The sequence below is a fragment of the Grammomys surdaster genome, unplaced genomic scaffold (genome assembly GCF_004785775.1).
Source record: "Grammomys surdaster isolate TR1022 unplaced genomic scaffold, NIH_TR_1.0 203, whole genome shotgun sequence".
NCBI classification, from domain to species: Eukaryota; Metazoa; Chordata; class Mammalia; order Rodentia; family Muridae; genus Grammomys; species Grammomys surdaster.
The window spans coordinates 8,564,305-8,588,369 of record NW_021604648.1 but is presented as its reverse complement, the minus strand read 5'-3'; the positions used below and the strand labels follow the sequence as shown (position 1 = coordinate 8,588,369).

Genomic DNA, 24,065 nt, shown 5'->3' with positions numbered 1-24,065 from the left:
AATCTAGCTGGCATTCCGATATTTCTGTGAATGAAATTGGAAAATATTTAAGTCTAAAGTGCTTCGCTTGAATACCAGGGAACCACCCGCCGCAGAGGGGAACAGTGTACCTCCTGCCTTTGTCCCTAGTGCTCACGACAGAATCATTTTTATTTCCTTCCATGTGTAATCTACTAAGGCACTTGCTGTTGGGAACCAAGTTTTATTTTTAATGAGTCTCAGTGCTTGAAATGGTGGTTGGTAGGTAGCTGATTCCCACAAAGTTGAAATCTAGGTAAGCCACTGATAACTAGTACCTTGTTTTCAAGGTTTTACCAGGTGGAGCAGTGACTATGGTAACTGAAGTCAAAGAGGGGTAAATCATGAATAATAGCGACCCAGTAAGTGGAGAATTTTCGTTTCCCTGAAGAAAAGGCCTAAAACAGTTGGTCCTCCAATGCACCAGAGGGCCAAGCAGAGAGACGCGAAACTGCAAATGTGTGCTGCGCTTTGGACTTCCACAGGCCTTCTGGACCAAGATAGAACGCGGTCTCATCCCCACAATCCTCAGCAGCGAGGACTACGGGTCCCATGATGCTATGCGGCTACACAGAATTCGGTCTGGGAAGCTTGCTATGGGACTAACTCGCCGCAAGCAAATGGGCGCCAGAAGGTTCTCAAAGACCCCGGTTTCTTAGGGCAGTAAAGGCGGGAAGAGATGGGGAAGGGACAATGGGCTAGGAGGATAAGCTCTGAGTCGTGTGAAGTGTGGAAGAAAAAACCCGCAAGTAGGTGCTGTATTGACAGACCGGAAACTACATTTCCCAGCATCCTTATGGAGAGAGAACTTCATCGTCCGAAAGCCTCTGCGAGAATCAACGCGCATTCCGCTTCCCCTTGCTGACCCGGAGCTCCGAGAGTATGAGGAGCCGCTGGATTTGGCGGTTCCTGCGCCCTGACGGCAGCGGAATCCTCTGGACTTCAACTCCCCGTGGGCGACTGTCACCCGCCCTGCGGAGAGGTGAGACTGAAAACTCGCTCAGGGAGAAGGTTCGGGCGGGTGTGCCTGCTCAGGCGTCCGCGAGAGTGACACACCCCCTACAGGGCCCCGCCCACCCGCGCAAAGCCACCCGCGAGGCTCCGGGGATGGCGTGTCGTGTCGCGAGCTGAACCGACGGGGTCTGGAAGGAGGGCTTCCTTCCTCTAGACCCAGCCTCTGCTCGGCTTCTGAATTGGTGGGGACGCGGGGCGGCCTTCTGTCTCATAACGTTAATGAACTCTTAGGTAGTTTGCGAGTATCCTGATTTACAAATCACATTTTTTTTGTTTTTAAGTACTCTGGAACCTATGTTTCCAAACACTTGGCCCCTTTATTAGTCCTTATATCCTACACAATATCTTACTTTACTCTCAGCGCTATTTCCAAGGGTTTTTTTATACTTTTGCTTTTCAATTTTTCCACCGTAAAAGGCATCCCAGCTTCCATATTTTGTTCTTCCTGGATCTATGATGACAAACTGAGTTATTCAGTACTCAAACACACTTCTCCCTCCACACTTGTGTGGTTTTGTTGTTTGCCATTGTTTTGTTTTTTTAACCTGTTATTTAATTTTATTTATTCCACTGACTTGCAGTCAAGGCTGCCCTTGTAAGACTGCGGTTTAACTACTAGAATTCGTCACATCTTTGATTTATGTATTTGGTTAGTTAGTATACACATTCTGGTGGACTTTTCAAAAAAGGATGGGGAGGTGGGTCCACTGGTAAAAGCATGTGCTGCACATGCATAATAACACAAAACCGAATCCCGGATAGCCTCATAAAAGGCCCTTGCTGTGGCTCTCAGCCAGCTCCAGGTTCAATGAAAGCTGCCCTTTCAAAGAATTAGGAGGGACATGACAGCAGGAGCCTCCTCTGGCCTCTCCTTAGGTATGTGTACCCTCACACACAAAGGGGTTACATTATTTTTGAATCTGAGAAAATAATTCAAATCTCAATTTATTTGTGTACCTTTACCAAAAATATAACACCCCAGGAAAATGTTAATATTTTAATACAATTGTTAAGTTATTCCACTTGAGTCTGATTACTCTTGAGGAAAGCTTATCTCCTCTTAAAATTAGTGCATGGTTTGTGTCCCTGCTTACTATATAGACAAATAATGTTATAGCAAATTTGAAAGTTGATCATTATCTTATGGAAATTACTTATTTAGTCCAACACTCTTTAAAAGTAAACAGTGAAATGCAGAAGAAGCTGTGATTTGTCTAAATGCTTTTGTTGATGTGCTATAGGCTGAATTTGTTACTACTATCCGCACTTAGCAGTACATAGAAACACTACAGATGTTTCTTCTAAGCACAGATTGCCAAGCCTTATGACTAGAAGTACTGAATTAGTCCTCAGGTGGAGAGGGGCATTTTTATTCATTTTATTTGCCGTAGATTCTCTGAAGCAACATACACAGCATGCCAGTAGATTATAATGTAAGAATGTATTCTTTGGAGTTGTTTGTTTGAGATGAGTTTCTCTGTGTAACCTCAGCTGTCCCTGGAGCTGTAGAGCAGGCTGGCCTTGAACTCACAGAGATCCACCTGTGTCTACCTCCTGAGTGTTGGGATTAAAGGCACGCACCACCACCGACTCCCTGAGAATATATGCTTTAATGCTTATTCTTTGAATTTTTATAGAAAAATAACAAGGCAGGACCAGGCAAGGTAATTCTGCAGGCAGAGGTATTACTGCCAAGCCTGATGACCTGGGTTGTGTCCTGGGACTCATGTGATGAAAGAAGAGAACCAAGTCCTGAGAGTTGTCCTCTGACCTCCACACTTCTTTCCTCGTGGACAAACGCACATACATACATCCTCACACAAATATACAAACAAGAAAACTAACCAATTATGTCATTGCAGTGCTTCAGTTCTAAAAACAGACAACTTAAATTAATAAAACTTGCAATTTAAATTTAGTGAACTCTACTTTATGTGCCTTTTTATAAAGTAAATTTCAGCCTTTTCCAACATTTTCTACAAGATAGGCCAGAGATCCATAGTAGTAGTTTTGTAAGTTGTAATTTTGAATTTGTTTTCTCACTATAAACACACAAGATGAGTGTGAAAAATTAAAATGAAGAGAAATATGTTTGGTTTTGTATAGATGTCAGATGTACTCTTGTTTTGTTTTTCAAAATAGGGTTTCTCTGTGTAGCCCTGGCTGTCCTGGAACTTGCTCTGTAAACTAAGTTGGCCTCAAACACTCAAAAATATGACTGCCTCTATGCTGGAATTAAAAGCATCCACCACCACTGCCTGGTGTCAAATGAACTCTTTTTTTTTTTTTTTTTTTTTTTTAAAGATTTATTTATTTATTTTATTTATGAGTACACTGTAGCTGTCTTCAGACACACCACTAGAGGGCACTGAATCTCATTACAGATGGTTGTGAGCCACCATGTGGTTGCTGGGATTTGAACTCAGGACCTCTGGAAGTACAGTCAGTGCTCTTAACCACTGAGCCATCTCTCCAGCCCTCAAATGAACTCTTAAGGAGTGCTTCAAATTGCTCATGTCACAATCAGGCCAGTGATCATAATACCTTATTGGGAATATTCAAAGACCTTTCAGAGAAATGAAACAGACATCTTCCCCCACTGAAAGTCCTGTTGCCAAAGACTGTATCAACACCCACATCAGAGAAATGAGCAAAGTCACATAAAGAAATAAATGTGGAGAGATGGCTCAGCAGTTAACGACACTTTTTGAAGACCTGACTTTGGTTCCCAGCATCCACCTCAGGCAGCACTTCTAAATGCATGTAACTCCAGCTCCAGGGGATCCAGCACCCTTGTAGCTTTCCATGGGCATGCTCACAAGTGATATACATTCACATAGATGAACACATACATTTAAATAAAAAAATTTAAATCTTTAAGAATACTCCATACATATTTCATTATTCTCACACTATCATAAATAGAATCCAAGGTAGAAATTCCAGTGTTGCATGCCTTGCTGAATTTTGCCTTTTCTGTTTATCTATCTGGCTTACTTCTCTAAGATTTCACATAACTCTAGTATCATTTCCAGATAGTCTTTATTCCCACAGAGGACCAAATGGATATATTTTGAAATCACATCATAAGAACTACAACCTTAAAGGTTCAGAGAAGAAGTGAAAAACCTTACAATCTTCTGCTACCCAGAAGGCTGAAATAGAATCATCTTTTGCCCAGCAATCTGAGGCAAACTTGAACTAGTCTTTGATCTCAAAACATCATCACTGTACATACAATGCCAAACACAGTTCCTTGTTTTAACACATATCTTTAGAGCAGCTACAGCTGTTGGGCACTGGGAAGTCAGTAGAGATCAAGAACAGACATGGTGCCCCTACTCTCAAGGTTTACTTTGGTGATTAACAAACTTTGTGAAAGGGCAGATAGTAAATGTTTTAGGTTGTGTGGGCCATATGGTTGATTATAACTTCTCTGTCATTGTTGTATCAAAGCACTCATAGATAATAATTTCAGTTAAGTTTTATTTATGGAAACAACTTTGAAAACTGGGTGTTGGTAGCCTGGTGGCTGTGGAGTTGACTGATGCCTGATCTAATGAGGAACTTAAAAATTAACAGCTACATAAATAAAAAGATTGTGAAAAGGACTGTTACAAAGTACTTTAAATCTCGAAAAACCAAAAGAAAAAAAAAGTACTTTGAAAACTCATTAGAAGAGATCTGACCTCAGGAATCCTTGTACACTTCTCATCAGCAGACACATTTGTGCAGCGCTCTCAAGAATGAATATGAACAGGCAAAAGAGAGCTTTCTGAACACAGGGTAGGCAAAGGCCCCAGGAAGGAAAAGCAAGCAGATGGCATGTTTGTAGATAAAGTCTAAGAGCCAGAAAGCATAGTAGGATATGAGGTCAGCTGTACCCTACAGAGATTTGTTGGTGATGTTAAGGTCTCTATCTATCCCAAGAGTTGATTTTTGTGAGGCATTCATTATTTGTTGGCTGAAGTCAGGAACTGTACTAATTTGACTGCCCATGAAACCTAAGATCTGAGACAGCACACTTGCCTCTGAACATCACTTTTTCCTATCAATAAAATGAGAATTTAAAAAATTTAATAAGCATGAAAACATTAAAATATATAAACATTTCTGATTCTTTTCTGAGTGAACTTCTAAGGAAGCGGTAACTAAGAGTACCAAATCATTACTCCTAATGCAGCTGAATAGGACAGCTACTAAAATCTATACTTCCGAGTTTTATTTTCTCTACTTTACGTCTCACACACAAAAACATCTGTTTTGTTTCATTTTTTTTAACTCTTTCTAGATGACACTCTGCCAAAAAGGCTACTTTGCTAGTATATTTTTAAAGCATTGTTCTGCCTTTCCAACTGCCTTTATCTCTTTGATTAAACATAGGTGAGTCTGATTTTTTTTTAATAGTACCAAGCATTTTAATATAACCTTAATGGTCTAACAAACCTTCCAAATGGAAAGAGATACAAAATAAAGTTCACAGATCCAATTTCACTTGTACTGATACGCTTTAGCATCACTGATTTACCAGGTCAGTTCGCCAACTTTGGGCTAGCCCACCTGATACACATTAAGGGGGTGAGCTCTCGATGGCTAATGCTAAGGTCTCAGAGATCCCTGGAGCAGCCAAAGACACACAGTGGCACAAACCATGGCTGTATCAGTCCTCTTTCTGCTCTTTAGCACTGATACCTCAGGGTTCCCTTGCTATAATGAGCCTGCCTACAGATGATTTCCTTGGAGATACACAGCTAAACCAAATTAAGAATATTAAATCTCATAGACATGACCTCATATAGGAAGTATTTGTTTACTGAACTGAAAAGTTAACTTTTAAAAATATATGTAGTCTTTTTGAAATGCAAGGCACCAGCAGGAGCAGTCATTCCAGCAAGAGTGACTGAGGAAAACAGAGCCAACTAGTTGTTTGTCCTGTTGATCAGAACACTTCCTTTTCCTGTCTATGCGACATCTTCCAGATAGTCAGCGACATCACTGAGCTGGGAAACAGTCAGGTCCTGTGTGAGGTCATCGAGTTTATCACTGGTGTTCACGTCCTCTACTCCCATGGAAAGATCTTCTTCAATTTCTTCACCAATACTTAGCTCCCTTTTTTCTGAGCGATGGCTAGCACTATTAAAATCATCAACATAGTCCTCATCTTCTCCAGTCCCTAGCCCAAGTGATCCAGTTTTCTCACCAACCAATTTTAGATCCTTCAGGACCGTGTTTCCTCTTTTACTCTCAGGATCTGTTAGTGAAGGGGCCCCTGCCAGGGAGCTGAGGTCACTCCGTAAGTGGGGTTTGTCAGACAGTGAGGCCAGACCTCCACTTGCTTCCTAGGCTCACTTCTCCAACCATAGGTTTTTCTGGTTTAGGAATGGGATCGTCAAAGAAAGAATCTCCTTCCACGTCATCTTCATCTAGACAAACAGCACCTTTGTCTTTGTCTAGCTTAAGGAGCTTCCTTGAAGGGTGAAATGTTCCCACATTGAAGGGAACTTTAACACAAGTACCCTTGTGAGTCCTAAACATACAGTATGAAAAGTACAGCCAAGGTAGCATAGGGCTTCTAGTCTGGATCAGAAAGAAAACAATTACCTATTAACTGTTACAGCTGAAAACTGGGAAATAAATGATATGGGTACGGATGGGAACAGAAGGTAAGAACACACACCTTCAAAGGTTTTGTAAGAAACTTTTTTTTTAAAGATTTATTTATTTATTTATTTATTTAATGTATATGAGCACACTGTAGCTGTCTTCAGACATACCAGAAGAGGGCATCAGATCACATTGCAGATGGTTGTGAGCCACCATATGGTTGCTGGGAATTGAATTCAGGACCTTTGGAAGAACAGTCAGTGCTCTTAACCACTGAGCTATCTCTCCAGCCCCCTGTAAGAAACTTTTGAGCACTGAAGAAAGTGGGGCAGATTCTGCTTCCCCATAGTTAGGGTAGAAGCAGTGGCATCTAAAGCAGTTAATATACATATTAGGATTTAGACCAATTCTTTTTTTTTTTTTTTTTCAGAGCTGAGGACCAAATCCAGGGCCTTATGCTTACTAGGCAAGTGCTCTACCACTGAGCTAAATCCCCAACCCCGAAGATCAACTCTTAAATTAGTTTTAAATGGTAAAAGAAGAAAATGAAATATCCATTAATGTTTGCCATATACAGGATAACATCAGACATTTCTGATGAAAGGGGTTGAGAAGAGTCAGTTAATTTGGGTCAAATACAGGACACCTAATTGGGAAACTAGAATTATATTTAAATACATGAGGAGAGCTCTTTAGAAGCCAAAGTGTGATTCACTGTAAATTATTACAAGATAACACTGTTTTCTTTTTTCAGGTTTATTGACCACCACAACTAGGTCGAGTTATGATAGAAGACCAGTGGACATAACTCCTTTAGAACAAAGAAAACTAACTTTTGATACCCATGCATTGGTACAGGACTTGGAAACTCACGGTGAGAAACATGAATACTTGAAAGAAGAAAATTAGCAGCACTCATAATAAATCCCTAAGTCAGTGGCGCTGCTACCAACAATAAGAGGGATTATTAAAAAGAATGCTTGCCATACACTGAGATGTTTTATAATCACTTAAAATTATTGTTAAGAAGAGATTTTTTTAAAAAGCATAGGATAAAATTATATGCACAAAATGATTCCAGTGAAGTTAAAAAAAAACATTTTTAGGCTAATACTAAATTCTGGATGGAAATATAAATGTTGAAGAATAAAAAATTAATAAAATATTTCCAGATATGGTAATATATTACAAGGGAACAACTGATAAGACAGTGCAGAGTGGTATTCAGAAATACTGAATCTGCTTACTAAAGTTCTAGATAAACCTAAATGTCTTAGGAATCAATAAAAGAAAGTTTAGTAATTTTATAGAAAAGTAGGCAAAGGCCATAAAATAGTGCACAGAAAAATAATAAAAATATATCCACCTGCTTAACTTCATTATCAACCAAGTACTAAACTGAAGAACAAATGAAAATAATGAAATATTTTTTTGGTAGTGAGTATATAATTGACAATTTTATTGTAGATCAATTTTGTTGTAGATCAAATTATATTAGGAATTGCAGAGTACTTTTGAAATAAGATAGCATTGTCCATCTTTTCATTGTAACTGTTTTAAGTACAATAGTCAAACTATTGAAAGTTTGTTAGCTGTCTCTTCTGCTAGTGATGTACATGTTTTAAAATGCAGATTTCTTTGTATGCAGGATTTGAGAAAACACAAGCACAGACAATTGTATCAGTACTATGTACATTATCAAATGTCAGCCTGGATACTATCTACAAGGAGATGGTGACTAAAGCTCAACAGGTAATACGTTCATTTATATCTCTCCTGGTAGTTTCATTACATAATATTTTCCAATGAAGGAGGAAAGGACAAATTAGAAAGGCTTTTCTCAGTCTTTTTAGAAGAATTGGAGTGTTCCTAACAAGAGTACTTGATACCTAGAGTGCAATTCAGTCATCATCCCTTGTGTGAGATTAATGTAGTATTTCAATCATGGTGGTAGACTGTAGTGAAGCAAAACTCTCCAAAGTAAGAGAGCTAGCCTTCCTATATGATGCATATACTGTTTTCATGGGTCGTGCCAGGGTTAACTTTTACAGACTTCGTAAGCTAGAAGGCTTCAAACGTTTGTAGAATGCCAGGGTTAACGTTTACAGACTTTGTAAGCTAGAAGGCTACAAACGTTTGTAGAATGGCTACAAACGACTTTATAAATGACCTGGCTGAAGTGTTTAAATCTGATGGGATATAAAATTCTTAAAAAAAAAATGAAACATTATTTACTGGGAGTGAGGATGCATGCCATAGCACAAGTGTAGAGGTCAGAGGACAGCTTTCAAGAGTTGATTCTCTTCCACCAAGTGAGTCCCGGGGATTGAACTCAGGTTGTGAAGCTAAGGCAGCACACATGCTTACCCACTAAGCCATTTTGTTGACCTATGCATGGAATGAGTGATTTTTAAGACTTCATATTTCAATGATAATGGATAAAAAACAACCAGACACTGAACTGTTTTAAAATCTGTTTTCTTCTTAGACTTACTTTTATTTTATTTTTTTCAAGTATAGTCTTTTTCGTTCAAATGATTATTTCATAACCATAAAAATTAAGATTTCTTACATAAAATTAGAATCTACTTCATGCAATTTAGTTATTTTAAGGGATAGAGAAAATTCAAAGCTCTTAAAGATTTTTACTATAATGCTTAGTTTGCTAGACATTTAAAACACCTATCTCTTACATTTAACTTTCTTTTCAATTTTGCATTATTTTTAGCTTATCTTATTTCAGGATCATCACAAACTAGTAAATTAAAAAAATGGAAAAAAATGGCCAAGCATTTAATTAATTCTCCCAAAGTTCTGCTATGTCTTATAGAGAGCTATTCAAAAGAGCTATTGACATTTTCAATAAAATAACTTACTATTAAATTTTAAGCCTGCTTTTTGTGCAAGCATGAATTTAGAACTATGATTTGAGAACTATTCCTGCTGCCAGAACCACTTAGTCCTGCATACTAAAAATAACACTCAATGTAGAAATGTTACTATTAAACTTTTGACTTTTAAAAATACTGGTTTGCAATGTTCAAAACACACTGTTCATCTAGGAACCTAATCCCACCTCTAGGATAAAAGACTTTAATCTCAAATAATGAAGGTGAAGTTAGTTTTTAGAAGGAAGTAGCCATGTTTGAAACTGATATCTAATGAGTGGCAGACAAAGTGATGAATCAGAGAAAGATCTGACAGAATAGGATATGCCCAACTTTCACCAAAAGAGAGAAAAAAGAAGTTATTTAAGAGAGAGCAGCACAAAGAGAAGGGAGAGGGGGGCAGTTTTACTGGGACAGTGGTAAAGACAGGTTACAGAAGAGAAAACAAGCTAGATATAGGTGAAGACAGAACAAGCCAGAGAATAAGAGCCAGAAGATTAGAACAGATTGCCAAAGTTAGTATGAAGCCAGACAGAACAATTCAGTCAGAAATTCAGAGAAGCTGTATTGAATCAGTCAGCTTTGGAGAGAAATTTGAGCCAGAATAGCTGAGTTGAATCAGCCATAGATCAGAAAGGACAAGGAAGGGGTGAGATTAGCAGTAAGTCTCAGAGGCTGAAAACATTCTAGGCCTAAATAAGATTGTACAGAGGCAACAAGCTTCCAGGATTAGGCCTAGGTTAACAGACAAAGAAAGGCATTAATCCTCAGACATGACAATTGTATCAGGTGAGCAAAAGTTACTTTTACATAAAGATTATGAATTTTAGACCCTTGGAAGACTAAAGTATCATAGCTTTCAGAGATGTCTGAGATTGCTGTGCCCTCTGTTATAAAAAACTGAAGTCAGTTTTCAGTCTTTCTCACCTGTATCAATCAGCAGGGGACTATAACTTTAAAAATGGACTAGTAGTGGCTCTTTTTGCTTAGACCTTTTTCTTTATTAAGAAGCCCTGATATGTAAGCCTGTTCTCAAGATTACACTGTCTTCCTTTACCTTTCTGTAAAGAGAGAAATTATGAATCTAAGCTGACTGTGGAAACAGATCTCTTTGTAGGGTTGCTATGAGTCACTTCTGCAGAAGTGTTCTGCTCAGTGTACTTGGTGCACACCAAGGCTGAGGTAAGAGGGTCAAGAATTGGGTTTAAAACATTAAACTTAATTTTTCCCATTTGTACAGAGACTCATTACAGAAACAAAGTATTCTCTAAGTATTTTTTTAAAGTTATATAGAGCAAAACCTTTTCTGCAAAAACAAGCTTATAGTCCTTTATAAAGCAAGTGCTTATGATGTCAGGTAGGAGTTTCCTTTTCTTTCACATTTACTCTGCAGTGCCAAATACAGGAAAGGGACCAGGACGTTTAAACAAAACTAACTATGCTGTGTTGAAAAGGGACAATTATTGCAACTGTTTATCTTATTTTTTTTTTGAAAAGACAATCCTCTGACTCCTATTCGATTTCTTTGTATTTTCATATATGGTAGAAAAGACTCTCAAAATCAAAACACTAAAATATTAGTAACAAACAAAACCAAGAGGGTAGAGAGAGGACTTAGAGAAGAGCATTGGCTGCTGCTCTTCCAGAGGTTCTGAGCTCAATTCTCAGCAATCACATGATGGCTCTCAACCATCTATAATGGGTTCTGATTCCCTCTTCTGGCATGGATACATACATACATACATACATACATAAATATCTATCTATTTAAAGGAAAAAAACCTGAAACTCTGTTGAGGAACTCATAGAGGCTAAGTAAGCATTTTTGTTGGGATACTCTTCATTAAAAGACCTAGATATTTCTTTTCACTGGAAGATCAGGTTTTCTTTCTTGAATTTCCTCATTTTTATTTTGTTATTTCAGATATGTGAGTTTCATGTGTATTTTTTCTTAATCAGTAATTATACCTGTTAACATGTTGACATTCTTTTAAAAAAATCTATAAAATAATTCAAAAATAAAAGGATGCCACTACTGCATATGTCACTCAGTTATTTTTACTTTATTTTCTAGGAAATAACAGTCCAACAGCTAATGGCTCATTTGGATTCCATCAGAAAAGACATGGTCATCCTAGAGAAAAGTGAATTTGCAAATCTGAGAGCAGAGAATGAGGTGATAGAATTTTTAACTTACTAGTAGTGATGACAAGTATGCTAGTAAATAACTTAGTAAAACCAAGTATTACAAGTTTTTAAATTAAAAATTCACTGTTTAGAGCTGGGCATGGTGATGTACACTTAATTCCAGCACTTAGGAAACAGACAGGTGAGTATGTGTGGCTCAGGCCAGCCTGATCTACATAGCACATTCCAGACCAACTAAAGCTAAAGTGGGATCCTAACTCAAAAAACAAAAGTCACTGTTTAAAAGATTAAATTAGATTACCTAATCTTCATCTCTAAACTGGTTTCTTGCATACTGAGTGCATATTGTAAGTTGTTTATGTAAAAAAAATCATAGAAAAGGGGAAGGATCTGAGCTCTAGTATTATATAAATTTTCTAGTATAGTTTATCATATATTGTTTTTAAAATTAAAAGTACTATGATATTTTCCATTGTATTTAGTGCTGTGTTGTCCTTTTAAATGTTATTTTAAAGTTCTGTTTATGTGTGTGGCTATATGTATATGGGTGCAGGTGCCAAAAGAAGGCATCAGATCCTGTGGTATTGGAGCGACAGGCAGTAGTGAGCAACCTAACTTGGGTGCTAGAAACCTGAACTCCAGCCCCCTAGAAGAGCAGTAAGCACTCAACCACTGAGCCATCTCTTTAGACCACCCACCCCAAGATGTACTTTTGAAACAGCTTAAAGTTTAAGATTTATTTGGGGGATAGCGGCTTAGGAGGGGAAAAGAGAGGGGCTATAGAAAGAGACATACCTATAGAGGTCAGAAGAGGATGTCAAATCCCCTGAAACTGGGGTCCCAGGCATCTGGTCCAACTCAGGTCCTCGAGAATAGCAGCAAGCAGTCTTAACCACTGAGCCATGTCTCCAGCCCTATCTTAAATATTTTTAAATTTAAAAAATAAATTATTTTAAAAGTAAAATCTAACACCAAAACTGTTTTGTACCTAAAATATATTTAATGAATACAGTGATCTGTTCTTTTTTAAAATCATAGTTCTGTATTTAAAAAAATCCATAGATACCCAGATTTTGCTAATCTAAGTTTTCAAACTTTTAAAATAATCACAGGGACTTTTGGATTGATCCTAACTGTCACCTCTTTTGCACCTAGAAAATGAAAATCGAACTAGATCAAGTTAAGCAGCAGCTGACTGTAAGTGAAATTTACTCCACTAGTTTGAAAACAAATACCCATTACAAGATCATTTTTAACAATACTAATTTCCTTTAAAGAATGAAACCAGTCGAATCAGAGCAGATAATAAGCTGGACATCAACCTGGAAAGGAGCAGAGTGACAGACATGGTAATGTGCTTCTTAAAATTTATTTTATTCATTTCTCTTTTTTTCTCTTTAGGGAGGGGAGGGTAATGAGGAGAGAGGGAGAGCAGGAGCAAGGGGACTGAGCAGGAGCAAGAAAGCAAGAGCATTTTATTCATTTCTTGTGTGCATGCCCAGTAGTGTGTTTTTAAAAGATAATTTTTACTTATGTATAGATGTAAGTATGGTGTGTATCCATATGTTATGTATCCACCTAAGAGGTGGATATATCCTCAGAGGTGTCAGATCCCCTGGAGCTGGTGTTGCATACAGTTATGAGCTGTCCAGTGGGGATGCAGGAAATCAGAAACGGCAGCAAGTCCTCTTAACCTGCTGAGGTATTTTTCCAGCCCCTCCAATGGTGTTTTTAAATGAATGTTCTTGTTCTATTTATTCTCTTTTAAGTTACTTATAGCCATTTTTCATTGCTGCTGTTGTTCTAATACATGTAGAAGTGAGAGACAACTTTACAGAGGCAGTTCTCTTCATCTGCTTGTGGGCTCCAAAGATCCAACTCCGCTTGCAGACTGGGCAGCAGGCGTCTTTCCCCACTGAGTCATCTTGCTGCCCATTTTTTCTTTTAATCTGCTTCATATCCTTTAGTTCACAGATCAAGAAAAGCAACTTATGGAAGCAACCAATGAATTTGCTAAAAAGGTAAGGTTAGTATGTAGAAATTTCTCTTTCATATATCATATGCTTTTGTATGTTTCAGTTTTTAAGTTTGGATTTTAAATACCTAGCCCTATAGAATCTGAGTTCTTCACTGCTGTCACAGTTTGCCATCACTTTGTGGAAAGCTGCTCTGTGGAAATGGGGGTACTTGAGCTGCTACCTTGGAGTAGGAATTAAAGCTTTCTAGGGCCACAGAGATGACTCAACATACCACACTTACAAAGGACTGGAATTTGGTTCTCAGCATGCACATCAGGCAGCTCACAACTATCTGTACCTCTGTTCCAGGAATCACAGACCTCATGCCTCCAACACATATCCACACACAGACACACAATGTCAAATAAAACAAAGCTCTAAAAAAGGGGGGAGGAGCTAGAGAGAGAAGGCTCAGTGGTTAAGAGCACTGACTGCTCTTCCAGAGGTCTTGAGTTCAAATCCCAGCAACCACATGGTAGCTCACAACCATCTCTAATGGGATCTGATGCCCGTTTCCAGTGTGTCTGAGGACATCCACAGAATATTCATATAAATAAAATAAATCTTAAAAAAAGAAATGATTAAAAAAATGGATTAAGGATTGGGCAACAGTCCCAGCACTTGGGAGCCAGAGGTAGATCTTACTGTTTATTATATACCAGATACCATTATACATTTACATGTGTCTGTTAATGTATTTAGTTTTCAGGTCAGCCTCTATGCTTACTATTATTTCTACTTCAGCAGTTTGGAAAATAATATACAAAAAGATTAAAAATCACACAACTAGTAGGTGGTAGAGTTAATAACATAGATTGTAGGGGCTGGAGATGGCTCAATGGTTAAGAGCACTGGCTTCTCTTCCAGAGGACCCAGGTTCAATTCCCAGCACCCACACGACGCTGACAACTATCTGTAACTCCAGTTCCAGGGGATCTGTCACCCTTACACAGATAACATGCAACCAAAACACCAATGCACATGAAATGAAAATAAATAAATTTAAAAGATTCTTATCAAAGTGTGATATATAATCCCAGCAGTCAGAACTGCAATGAGTTTGAAGCCAAGCCCACTACTATGCAGTTTCCTTTCTCAAATGAAGACCCCAGACTGTAAACTCGGTACTTAGAAGTCCTGTTTACATTCTCTGTAATCCTGTAATAAATCAGCAATAAGTAAGCCCTAGCTTTCTGATTTAGACTTGTCCTTTTCTTAAAAGTTCTCTTGTTCAGAATTTAGTAAGGGAATATCACCTGTGCTCTTTCAAGAATCCATTTTCTTCAACTTGTTAGCCAGAGAAAGTAGATAAACAAGGAAATGAGCAAACTGGCTTCAGCTCATGTCTGAGCTTTGTCCCTAAGCGTGCGAAGGTGCCCACCAGGTATATGCAGGTCCTTTATAGTGATCTCCGCTCACATTATAAATTTGGTTGGTATTTTTTGGCAGAATATATTTTAAAATTGTCTATGTTTAAAATGTAAATTATATTCCCAAGACTTTACATACAGAAGTGTTAGTTCTGGGACTAAAACATTTGCTTCTTACATTGTCATATACAGTTAGGTTTCGAATATCTTAGGAGATTTTCATAGGCCGTGCCCAAGAAAATTATCTCCAGATATGATATTGGAGGAATGTTTTTATCACTTGGCAGTATTCATTTACTATTAAGACTTTTTTAAAGTGCACCATTAGCACACAATTGAAGTTTTTAACATCAGTGTTTTTGTCTATAATATATAGGGATAGAACTTTACTTCTCTGTTTATTCTTTTTACAGGATACACAAACCAAAAGTATTATTTCAGAGACCAGTAATAAAATTGACACTGAAATTGCTTCCTTAAAAACACTGATGGAGTCGAGCAAGCTTGAGACAATTCGTTATCTTGCAGGTAAGTCTGTCAGAGAAATGAACTGCTACAGTGAACATTTGGATCTATTGGTTCCTCTCAGGATAACCATACCAGGGCAGAGGAAAAAAAATGAAGCTAAAATACTCCTTTATTGCTTGGTACCATTTTCCTTTTAGAAGGTTCCAGTTTCAAGATCAAAGTAGCAAGCAGTTGTGCAATTTCACTGATAGAAAAAGGTATCTGGCTATCAAGAAAATAAATAAACCCAAGAACAAAAAAATGATAAAATTAATTGGGTAAATTCTACAATGAAAAATCTACTTATTGTAAAGGTTTGAATAGCATTAGAAAGATCACAAAAGTAGATGTGGGCTGTTAAAAAACACAGCAAAAAGAGAGGAGTGGAGGGTAAGGAAACCTCTTACCTTGGACCAACTGAGCACGCAGACACTGCGCCAAATTTAGATTGGCTCATACTAGCTCTACAACTTCAGTCTGACCTAAGATTTTATGGCTCATGTGACAGGAAGAATGTGTTAAATATTACTTGTCTTTTACTTGCTTTTCATACAAGCAGTGTTTTAATTTAAATTATCTATATAATTCAGGAGCAATAAAAATCCCCTCACCTTCTTGATTTAGTATTAGTAGTTTATATCTTGTCTTTTGTAGATAAGATACACTTGTAAAAAAAAATTTACCCATTTTAGTTAACTCCATGTGTTAAAATGTTACTAATGTCGTGTCAACATGTATAACATTTTTATTACTGATAGTATTATCAGTATTACTGATAGTATTATCAGTATTACTATTATAGATAATATTTTGTTCTATCAAAATGTTATGGTTTCCCCAACAATGCTGCTTTCAGGTCTTCATCCTCAAGATCAATGCTACATATATATGCATGCTTCCTCGTTGCTGCTGTGCACATTTAAAATCGGGAGTCACACCAGGCATGGTGGCACATGCTTTTAGTCCCAGCACTTGGGAGGTAGAAAAAACAAAACAAAAAACTGGGGGTCAAAAGATACACCTATTTTAAATGTGTGTATTAACAAATTATCATAAATAAAATTCCTGATCATAGTGGTTTTCTGGCCACTCACTGTGATGTAGCAAGTTAGAAGATGAATGAGTCTCAGTCCTCAGCTGATGTATATTCCCTTATATTTTAAGGGCTCTATTTTTATTTCTTCTAACATTAGGTTCCTGTTTAAAATTCAGAGTTAAACACTAAAGTTAGGCTTTGAAAACTCCTACATTAACAAAGTCTGTAGAACCAAAGGCCTTGAGCTGATCTGTAATGCTAAGGGAAATTCCAAACAGCCATTTGGAATGTTCATTCTCTTCCAGAATCAGTCCCAAAGCAACAAAGGAATTCAGATTCTACCTGGGATTTCCCAATATTCTCCTGAATATTTACCTAAAGAGTACTGTCTTCGTCAGGGTTTCTATTCCTGCACAAAACATCATGACCAAAAAACAAGTTGGGGAAGAAAAGGTTTATTCAGCTTACACTTCCACATTTCTGTTCATCACTAAAGGAAGTCAGGACTGGAACTCAAGCAGGTCAGGAAGCAGGAGCTGATGCAGAGGCCATGGAGGGGTGCTGCTTATTGGCTTGCTTCCCCTGCCTTGCTCAGCTTGCTTTCTTAATAGAACCCAAGACTACCAGCCTAGGGATGGCACCACCCACAATCGGCCCTCCCACCTTTGATCAGTAATTGAGGAAAATGCCTTATAGCTGGATCTCATGGAGGCATTTCCTCAAGGGAGGCTTCTTTGTCTGTGATAACTCCAGCTTGTGTCATGTTGACACACAAAGCAAGCCAGTACAAGTACCATAGTTAAAAACAAAATACTGCCCAGGGTAATCCCAAAATATTGCTGGGTACTTTTAATCCCAGCAGTTGGGAGGCAGAGACAGGCAGATCTCTTGAGTTCGGGGCCAGTCTGGTCTACAGAATGAATTCCAGGACAGCCAGGGCAACACAGAGAAATCCTGTGATTGGGGAGGGGGTAACACCACAAAATCCTTTTTACTCACCAAGTTGAAGATGGTAACACTTTCCAGAAAGCTTTCTTTTAGCAGTTCATAGATATACAAGGCAAATCTAATGGACTTAGTGGTAGTCACAAAAGAAATAAGCAAGTTAGCAATTGTTTTTAATAAGATTTTGCTGTGTCTGGAGAGAAGGCTGAGTGGCTAAGAACACTGATTGTTCTAAAGGACCAAGGTTTGATTCTCAGCACCCACAAGGCAACTCACAACCATCTGTAACGCCAAGATGCAATCCTCCTCTTCTGGCCACCATAGGCACCTGGCACATACATGATGCACTGACATAAATGTAGGTGCAACTATACACATAAAAAATAGACTTTCTTAAGTCATCCCTCTTTTGTTTTGCTGAGCATCTGAAACCAGTAATACTGAAGCATCTTCTTCCTTTAAGTATGTTTTAGTACTGTTGTTACTCATGAGAAGTTTAGGAAGTCACAGTTACACATTTTTAAATAAGTAGGAAGATAAAGCACAAATGGATCTATTTGTTCTAGAATGCCTGAAATATTGTTAATAAGACAGTAAGGTTCCCTTTCTTGAAGATTGCAGGCATGGTAGGATTTGACTATCAATTTGCCCAAACCTAGGCCTAGTCTCCCAAGTATCTGGAAGTATGGGCACATGCCATCTGTGCCCAAAAACCACACCTGAGTGGGCAATTGTCTTAATGGTTGAGATGAGAGGACTCAGCCCAATGTGGGTGGTACCACCTTTGGATAGGCTGAAAGCAGGCTAAGTAAAGCAGTCAGCAACATTAGTTTTGCTTCAGTTCCTGTCTCTGGGTTCCTGCCTTGAGTTCCTGCCCTGTCTTTCCTGGAGTGATTGACTGTGACTTAAGAGTTGTTGAACCCTTTTCTCCCTTAGCTGTTTTGGTCATGGTGTTTATCACAACAGTAGAACCCCTAAGACTTGATATTAGTAACTTTGAAGCACTGCTTATATTTTCTGACACAACACCTATATTTTTTAATTATTTTCATTTTTACTCTCTAAAATATAGGAAGCTACTGATATAACAGTTGCCTTTACAAATGCCTTTTATCCTTAGTTTTCTAGGAAATAAAGAACATGGGATATAAATTTGATTTTCTGTTTCTGTTCATTTCTTTTATTGTCTGTAATAATTAAACTATAGTTTGTAACGTAGTCTCTCTGTTTTCACAGCCTCGGTGTTCACTTGCTTGGCGATAGCATTGGGGTTTTACAGGTTCTGGAAGGAGAACTGACACTCCTGTTGGCTGCTGCTGATCATTCCATAGAATGTACTTAATACAGGCTCTTCAAAGAACTTGTGAACTAAATGAAGTGTTTTGGTATTTTATTTTTATGTTGTACATTTTTATGTTGAATAGCTGTCACTCAGAGCCTGGCTTGAGATAGAAGTGCACTTATCCTCTGATAATGATAGCAATAAAAACAGTTTTGCATTTGACCTTTGTAAGCAAAGTAGGATTTGTTACCAGATTACATTCTTAAAAACAGTTCTGTAGTGTCTACACTGACTGGATTTTACTTTCTTGGTTATTATTGGAATTAGATTTTTATATAAAATAAAATACTGGGGGCTGGAGAGATGGCTCAGTGGTTAAGAGCACTGACTGCTCTTCCAGAGGTCCTGAGTTCAAATCCCAGCAACCACATGGTGGCTCACAACCATCTGTAATGAGATTGGATGCCCTCTTCTGGTGTGTCTGAAGACAGCTACAGTATATTCATAAAATAAATAAATAAATAAATAAATCTTTAAAATACTGTAACAAAGGTGGTTGAGTTTTCAAAGTGACTTCCTATGTAAGTGGAGACTTTTTTTTGTAGTGAATAATTTTAAAATAATGTTATCCCGTTGTAAATGTGTTAAACTTAATATGAAATCTATAGAGTTATTCTGATTACATGTACCTTTTTAATTTCTCATGTGCAGTGTTTGAGGGGTGGATTTTGTGGTTTTGTTTGCTGCTACCAAGGATTGAACCTCAAACTTCATGCACGTTGGCTGATTAGGTGTTCCACCAACCATGCCTATGTTCCCCAGCACTTACCCTCACCTCCTGAATTACTTCATATTAACTCATCTATGTGAAACAGACTTTCCCAATGATTCATTTAAATTCAAACATCTCTTGGTGTGTGTGTGTGTGTGTGTGTGTGTGTACGTACATACATTCATATATAGTACCATCTCATAGAGAGTTGGAGATTGAAACCTTCCAGACCAGAACCAAAAAGAGGAAATTCAAATTTGTATTGTTTTCCTTTTGTTGTTATCAAGTCTTAATATTTTCCTCTTCCTTTTTTTTTTTCTTTGTGTGTGTTACGTGTGTATTCATATGGAGGCCAAATTTTACCTTTGGGTGTCTTCCTTATTCATTCTGTGTCATACTTTTTTGAGACAGGATCTCTCTTCCCTCTCCCCTCCTCCACCCCACCCCACCCCACCCCTGTTCTTGTCCCCTTTTCTTCCCCTCTCCCTTCCCACTCCCCAAACTTGGGGCTTACCTTTTCAGCTAAACTGACAAACCTCAGGTCTGTTCCTGGCCCCCAGCACTGGGATTACAGACACAGGCTGGACAAGAGCACTAGGGATGCAAACCCAGGTGCTTCAAGCTCTGTATACACTCTCCAGCCCCTCTATATTTTTCTTACATCTTAGTTCTCTATCCAGATTGATATAACCAAGAATGAACTTGGCCCTCCCAAGTGCTAGACATATCAAACAAGCATGCACTACCATGCCCAGTTTTATGTGGTGCTGGATAGTAAACCTAGAGTTTCATGCATTTCCAACTGATTTTCTCCAACTGATCTACATCCCCATCCCATCCGTGCCATTTTTAACAATTGCTTAGACTGCTGACTAGCCTGATCAGATCTTAGCAATCGGATTTTTGGGGCCAACAAATCCTGCTTACACTAGCTAGATTTAAATAGCCATCACATATCTTGCTGGCTCACCAAGAATGAATGAAATAGAATAAAAATGTTCAGGAATTTTGGTCAACAAAGGACAAAGTCTCAATTCCAGGGATTATGGGGAAAGGAGAAAAAAAAAATAGCCCTTGTGCTTTGGTCCTGCTGAGTCTGCCTCTTAACTATTTCCATAAAGCTCACAGCACAGAGCAAAGATGGAATTCGAAACCGGATTACTTACGGGTTTTCTTAGCAAACATGTAGCATGGATTTTTTTTTTGAGAGTACATTTTCACTTATATCAAGCATCTGAAGGAGACATTTGGTAATTGTAAAGCCATTTTGTTTGAAAACTTACCTTCCCCACCTACTCCCAGTCTAGATGCTTTGTAAAAGTTGGAAGTCATTTGAATAAATGTTGTTTTATTCACTTTATTCAGAGTAGGTAGTTATCTGTGTCTCTCTGTGTGTGTGTGTGTGTGTGTGTGTGTGTGTGTGTGTCTGTGTGTGTGTCTGTGTGTGTGTGTGTGTGTGACTGCCTTGAGACAGTCACTGCAAGGCCCAGCTGCCCACAAATTCATAATACTCCTCTCATCTCTTAAGTACTAGATATAGAGTTATGTACTGTAATACTTAGCAAAGGTCAGAACTCTTAAGATCATATGCACATTAGTAATAGTACATCTAGACAGTAAAATACAACTTTATTGTGAAGCCACAGTATCATTTTAATAATTATTATCTAGAATTGGATTTCCTTTGACTATTAGATTGTACTGTCTTACAGTTTACAGCTTATGTGAATACTTGTTATTGATGTTGACTTGCATATATATGTATATAAAAAGTATCCTGAGTCCGTGGAATTTTTAAGTCCCTTTGATATACAACATTTTCACCCTTAGAACTGAAGGATTTCTATCAATTCACGTATCTCTAAAGTGAAAGAAAATCAAGGCTTTATTTAACCTTACTGCACTGATTAGTACCTTCTCACAAACACGCCCCCAGGAGACACTTTTTTTTTCACTCGCCGCTTCTCTTTGCTAGACTCACACGAGTCATCTTCCTATAAAGAAAAACAGAGTCAAATAAAAGCGCCATGCTAACACTCTTCTATTTGTCCAAAAGGGGAAAAGGAGCCACACTAAGTATTTTCTGCTCTGATTAAATTTCTTTAGGATTTTGTGTAACTGTTCCTGGATCTAAAGTACTCGTGCTTCATGTTGTGCTGAATCAGTAAGACTGGGAGAGCCTTGAAAGTCAGTCAGTGCTCACTACTTGATAGAGATCCCAAAGGGAATGACTTGTCATTTCTGCTTCTGTCTCAACTAACATTCCATGGCAAAACTGCAATGTAGGGTGTGCTAAAACAACTTCATTTGGAACCTTTAAGAGCCCTATAGGGCTAGGATTTTTATTTCTTGACTTCTCCATTCACGAGTTTTTGTTTGTACAGCATTCATTAATAACTTAGGTTTCCTTTTCCATTTTGCCCGTTTTCTACCACTGCTGAATCTTGCTCATCATCTTGGTACTCACATGAGTGAACACAGGATAATCAATAAATGCTATATAAGAAGGAGCAAGGGAGGGGTCAAGAGCATAACAGATGTCCACTAGATGTTAGTCTTTGTTGAATAATTCGAGTCAAAAACGCTGTGCATACCACTCACCCCAAGGCATACTACATGCTCTGGAATAGTTGGCCAACACTAAACAGACTGTGGTTTTGTTTTGTCTTGTTTTGAGTGTGTGTGAGGGAGAGAGAAAGTGCACACAAGCATGCACTTGCACACTTGAAGTAGGTTTGGTTTGGTTTTGGGTTAGATTTTTGTTTTTTCTTTAGAAGGAAAAATATGAAGTGGGATGGGGTCCGGGAAGAGTTGAGTGGGGAGGAAAATGACAAAAATACACTGTACAAACTTTGCAGTTCAATATTACAACAAAAAAAAGCCCTATGTAGGTAAGAAAAGTGTGCACATAGATATTCCCAAAGCAGCTTTTCCAACACATGTCCTTGGGGAGAGCCTGTGGCTAGAGTGACTTCTGAAAGTCCTCCTGCCCATGCCATTGTAACATGCTAGAGTTAACTCCTGTACACTAGCACGTGAGCATGGAACATGCTACTCCAGTCCAACCTGGAAAAGTGAGGCCATGTCTCCATACCCTTCCTTCTGCTCACATTCTGAAACCTAAGTTCTTAAAGACAACTTTGTCAGAATTTTTCACAAGTGCAGTAAGAAAATGACTGAATGGCTTGTGGTGGCAGAAATGAGCGAGGGACAATGCATAGGTGGACTGGAGGTAGGCAGATTACAATCACAGCTCTAACAAGCTGCTGTCACTGTACAAACTTTAGCTGTCACTGGGTGTCTCAATTTGTAATATAAAATAGTGCATCCAAAACAAAAAGCCTTGACATTAAGCTGAATATATAATTTAATAATAATAACTATTTTAATAATGACCAAGATCTCAACATGTGTTAAATATTCTCATGAAACTTAGAATTTCAGTACTTTAAGTATTCAACCAACTCTTCCCCCCAACCCCCAAAAGAGGTGACACCTTCAAAGCAGTACAACTTGCTTAGTAGAAAGAGTATTGTGGTTAGGAGTCTTGGGACAGCAGTAACATGACTCCTAAGGGCTTTTATGGGGCAGATATGATAGGGGACCTTAAGATAGAAGAACAAAATGAACTAAACTTTGGTGCTGGGAAAGTGTTAAGTTCAAAAAGGATCATCTACACAAGGAGAATTGGCAAATGTAGGGCTGATGCCATAAATTAAAGCTGAACCCAAATTGAGGAATACACTTCATTAAGGCAAGATTTTCAGAACAAGAAATGACAGGAAAAACCAAGTTGACTGTTTACTCAAATGAATTTGGACAGGGAAGGACGAGATGTCTGAATTCTGTGTTAAGAGTCTACAGTTTATGGATGAAAGGAGAAAGAAATGTACGAAAAGATTCAAGAATCCAAAACTGGCCCCGCCTAGTGGTTCACAACCTTACTCCTTTATCCTAGCACCTGGGAGGCGGGGAACAGCATGATCTACATAATGAGTTCTGGGCCAGCAAGGGTTACATATACCCTGTCTTCAAAACAAACAAAAAAATCTAGGCAGTTAAAAAAATAGATCTGGGGGCCAGACAATGGTAGCAAATGCCTTTAATCCCAGCACTTGGGAGGCAGAGGCAGGCGGATTTCTGAGTTCGAGAGTTCGAGAGTTCGAGGCTAGCCTTGTCTACAGAGTGAGTTCCAGGATAGCCAGGGCTACACAGAGAAACCCTGTCTCGAAAAAACAAAAAAAAAAAAAAAAAAGATCTGGGGGCCAGACAGTGGTAGCAAATGCCTTTAATCCCAACACACAGGCAGCAGAGGGATGCAGATCACTACGAGTTCGAGACCAGCTTGTTCTACAGAGTGAGTTCCAGGACAGTCAGGGCTACACAGAAAAAACTTTGTCTGGAAGGAAAGATGGAAGGAAGGAAGGAAGGAAGGAAGGAAGGAAGGAAGGAAGGAAGGAAGG

General features: G+C 38.4%; 2 protein-coding genes across 2 annotated transcripts in view; one reads left to right on the top strand and one right to left on the bottom strand.

Moving 5' to 3' along the window:
- Positions 1-862: 862 nt before the first annotated feature.
- On the top strand, positions 863-19,052 carry Ccdc90b (coiled-coil domain containing 90B). Its single transcript, XM_028770683.1, has 9 exons — positions 863-1,000; positions 7,391-7,510; positions 8,285-8,388; positions 11,599-11,700; positions 12,828-12,869; positions 12,950-13,021; positions 13,640-13,693; positions 15,474-15,588; positions 18,785-19,052. Exons 1-9 carry the CDS (start codon positions 901-903, stop codon positions 18,844-18,846), a joined length of 771 nt encoding a protein of 256 aa, XP_028626516.1. The 5' UTR covers positions 863-900; the 3' UTR covers positions 18,847-19,052.
- Positions 19,053-21,214: 2,162 nt separating this feature from the next.
- The window catches only part of Ankrd42 (ankyrin repeat domain 42), a 46,592-nt gene continuing 43,741 nt past the window's right edge, over positions 21,215-24,065 (bottom strand). Inside the window, exon 12 of the mRNA XM_028770648.1 lies at positions 21,215-21,596. Within this exon, the coding sequence (XP_028626481.1) occupies positions 21,510-21,596 (87 nt within the window). The 3' untranslated portion in view covers positions 21,215-21,509. The remainder of the gene's footprint in view (positions 21,597-24,065) is intronic.

Excerpts from the sequence above, each read along its gene's own strand:
- Ccdc90b (XM_028770683.1), top strand. The coding sequence starts at position 901 with ATGAGGAGCCGCTGGATTTGGCGGTTCCTGCGCCCTGACGGCAGCGGA. Across the intron at positions 11,701-12,827 it reads ATCTGAGAGCAGAGAATGAG|AAAATGAAAATCGAACTAGA; the intron begins GTGATAGAATTT and ends TTTTGCACCTAG. Across the intron at positions 13,694-15,473 it reads CCAATGAATTTGCTAAAAAG|GATACACAAACCAAAAGTAT; the intron begins GTAAGGTTAGTA and ends TTCTTTTTACAG.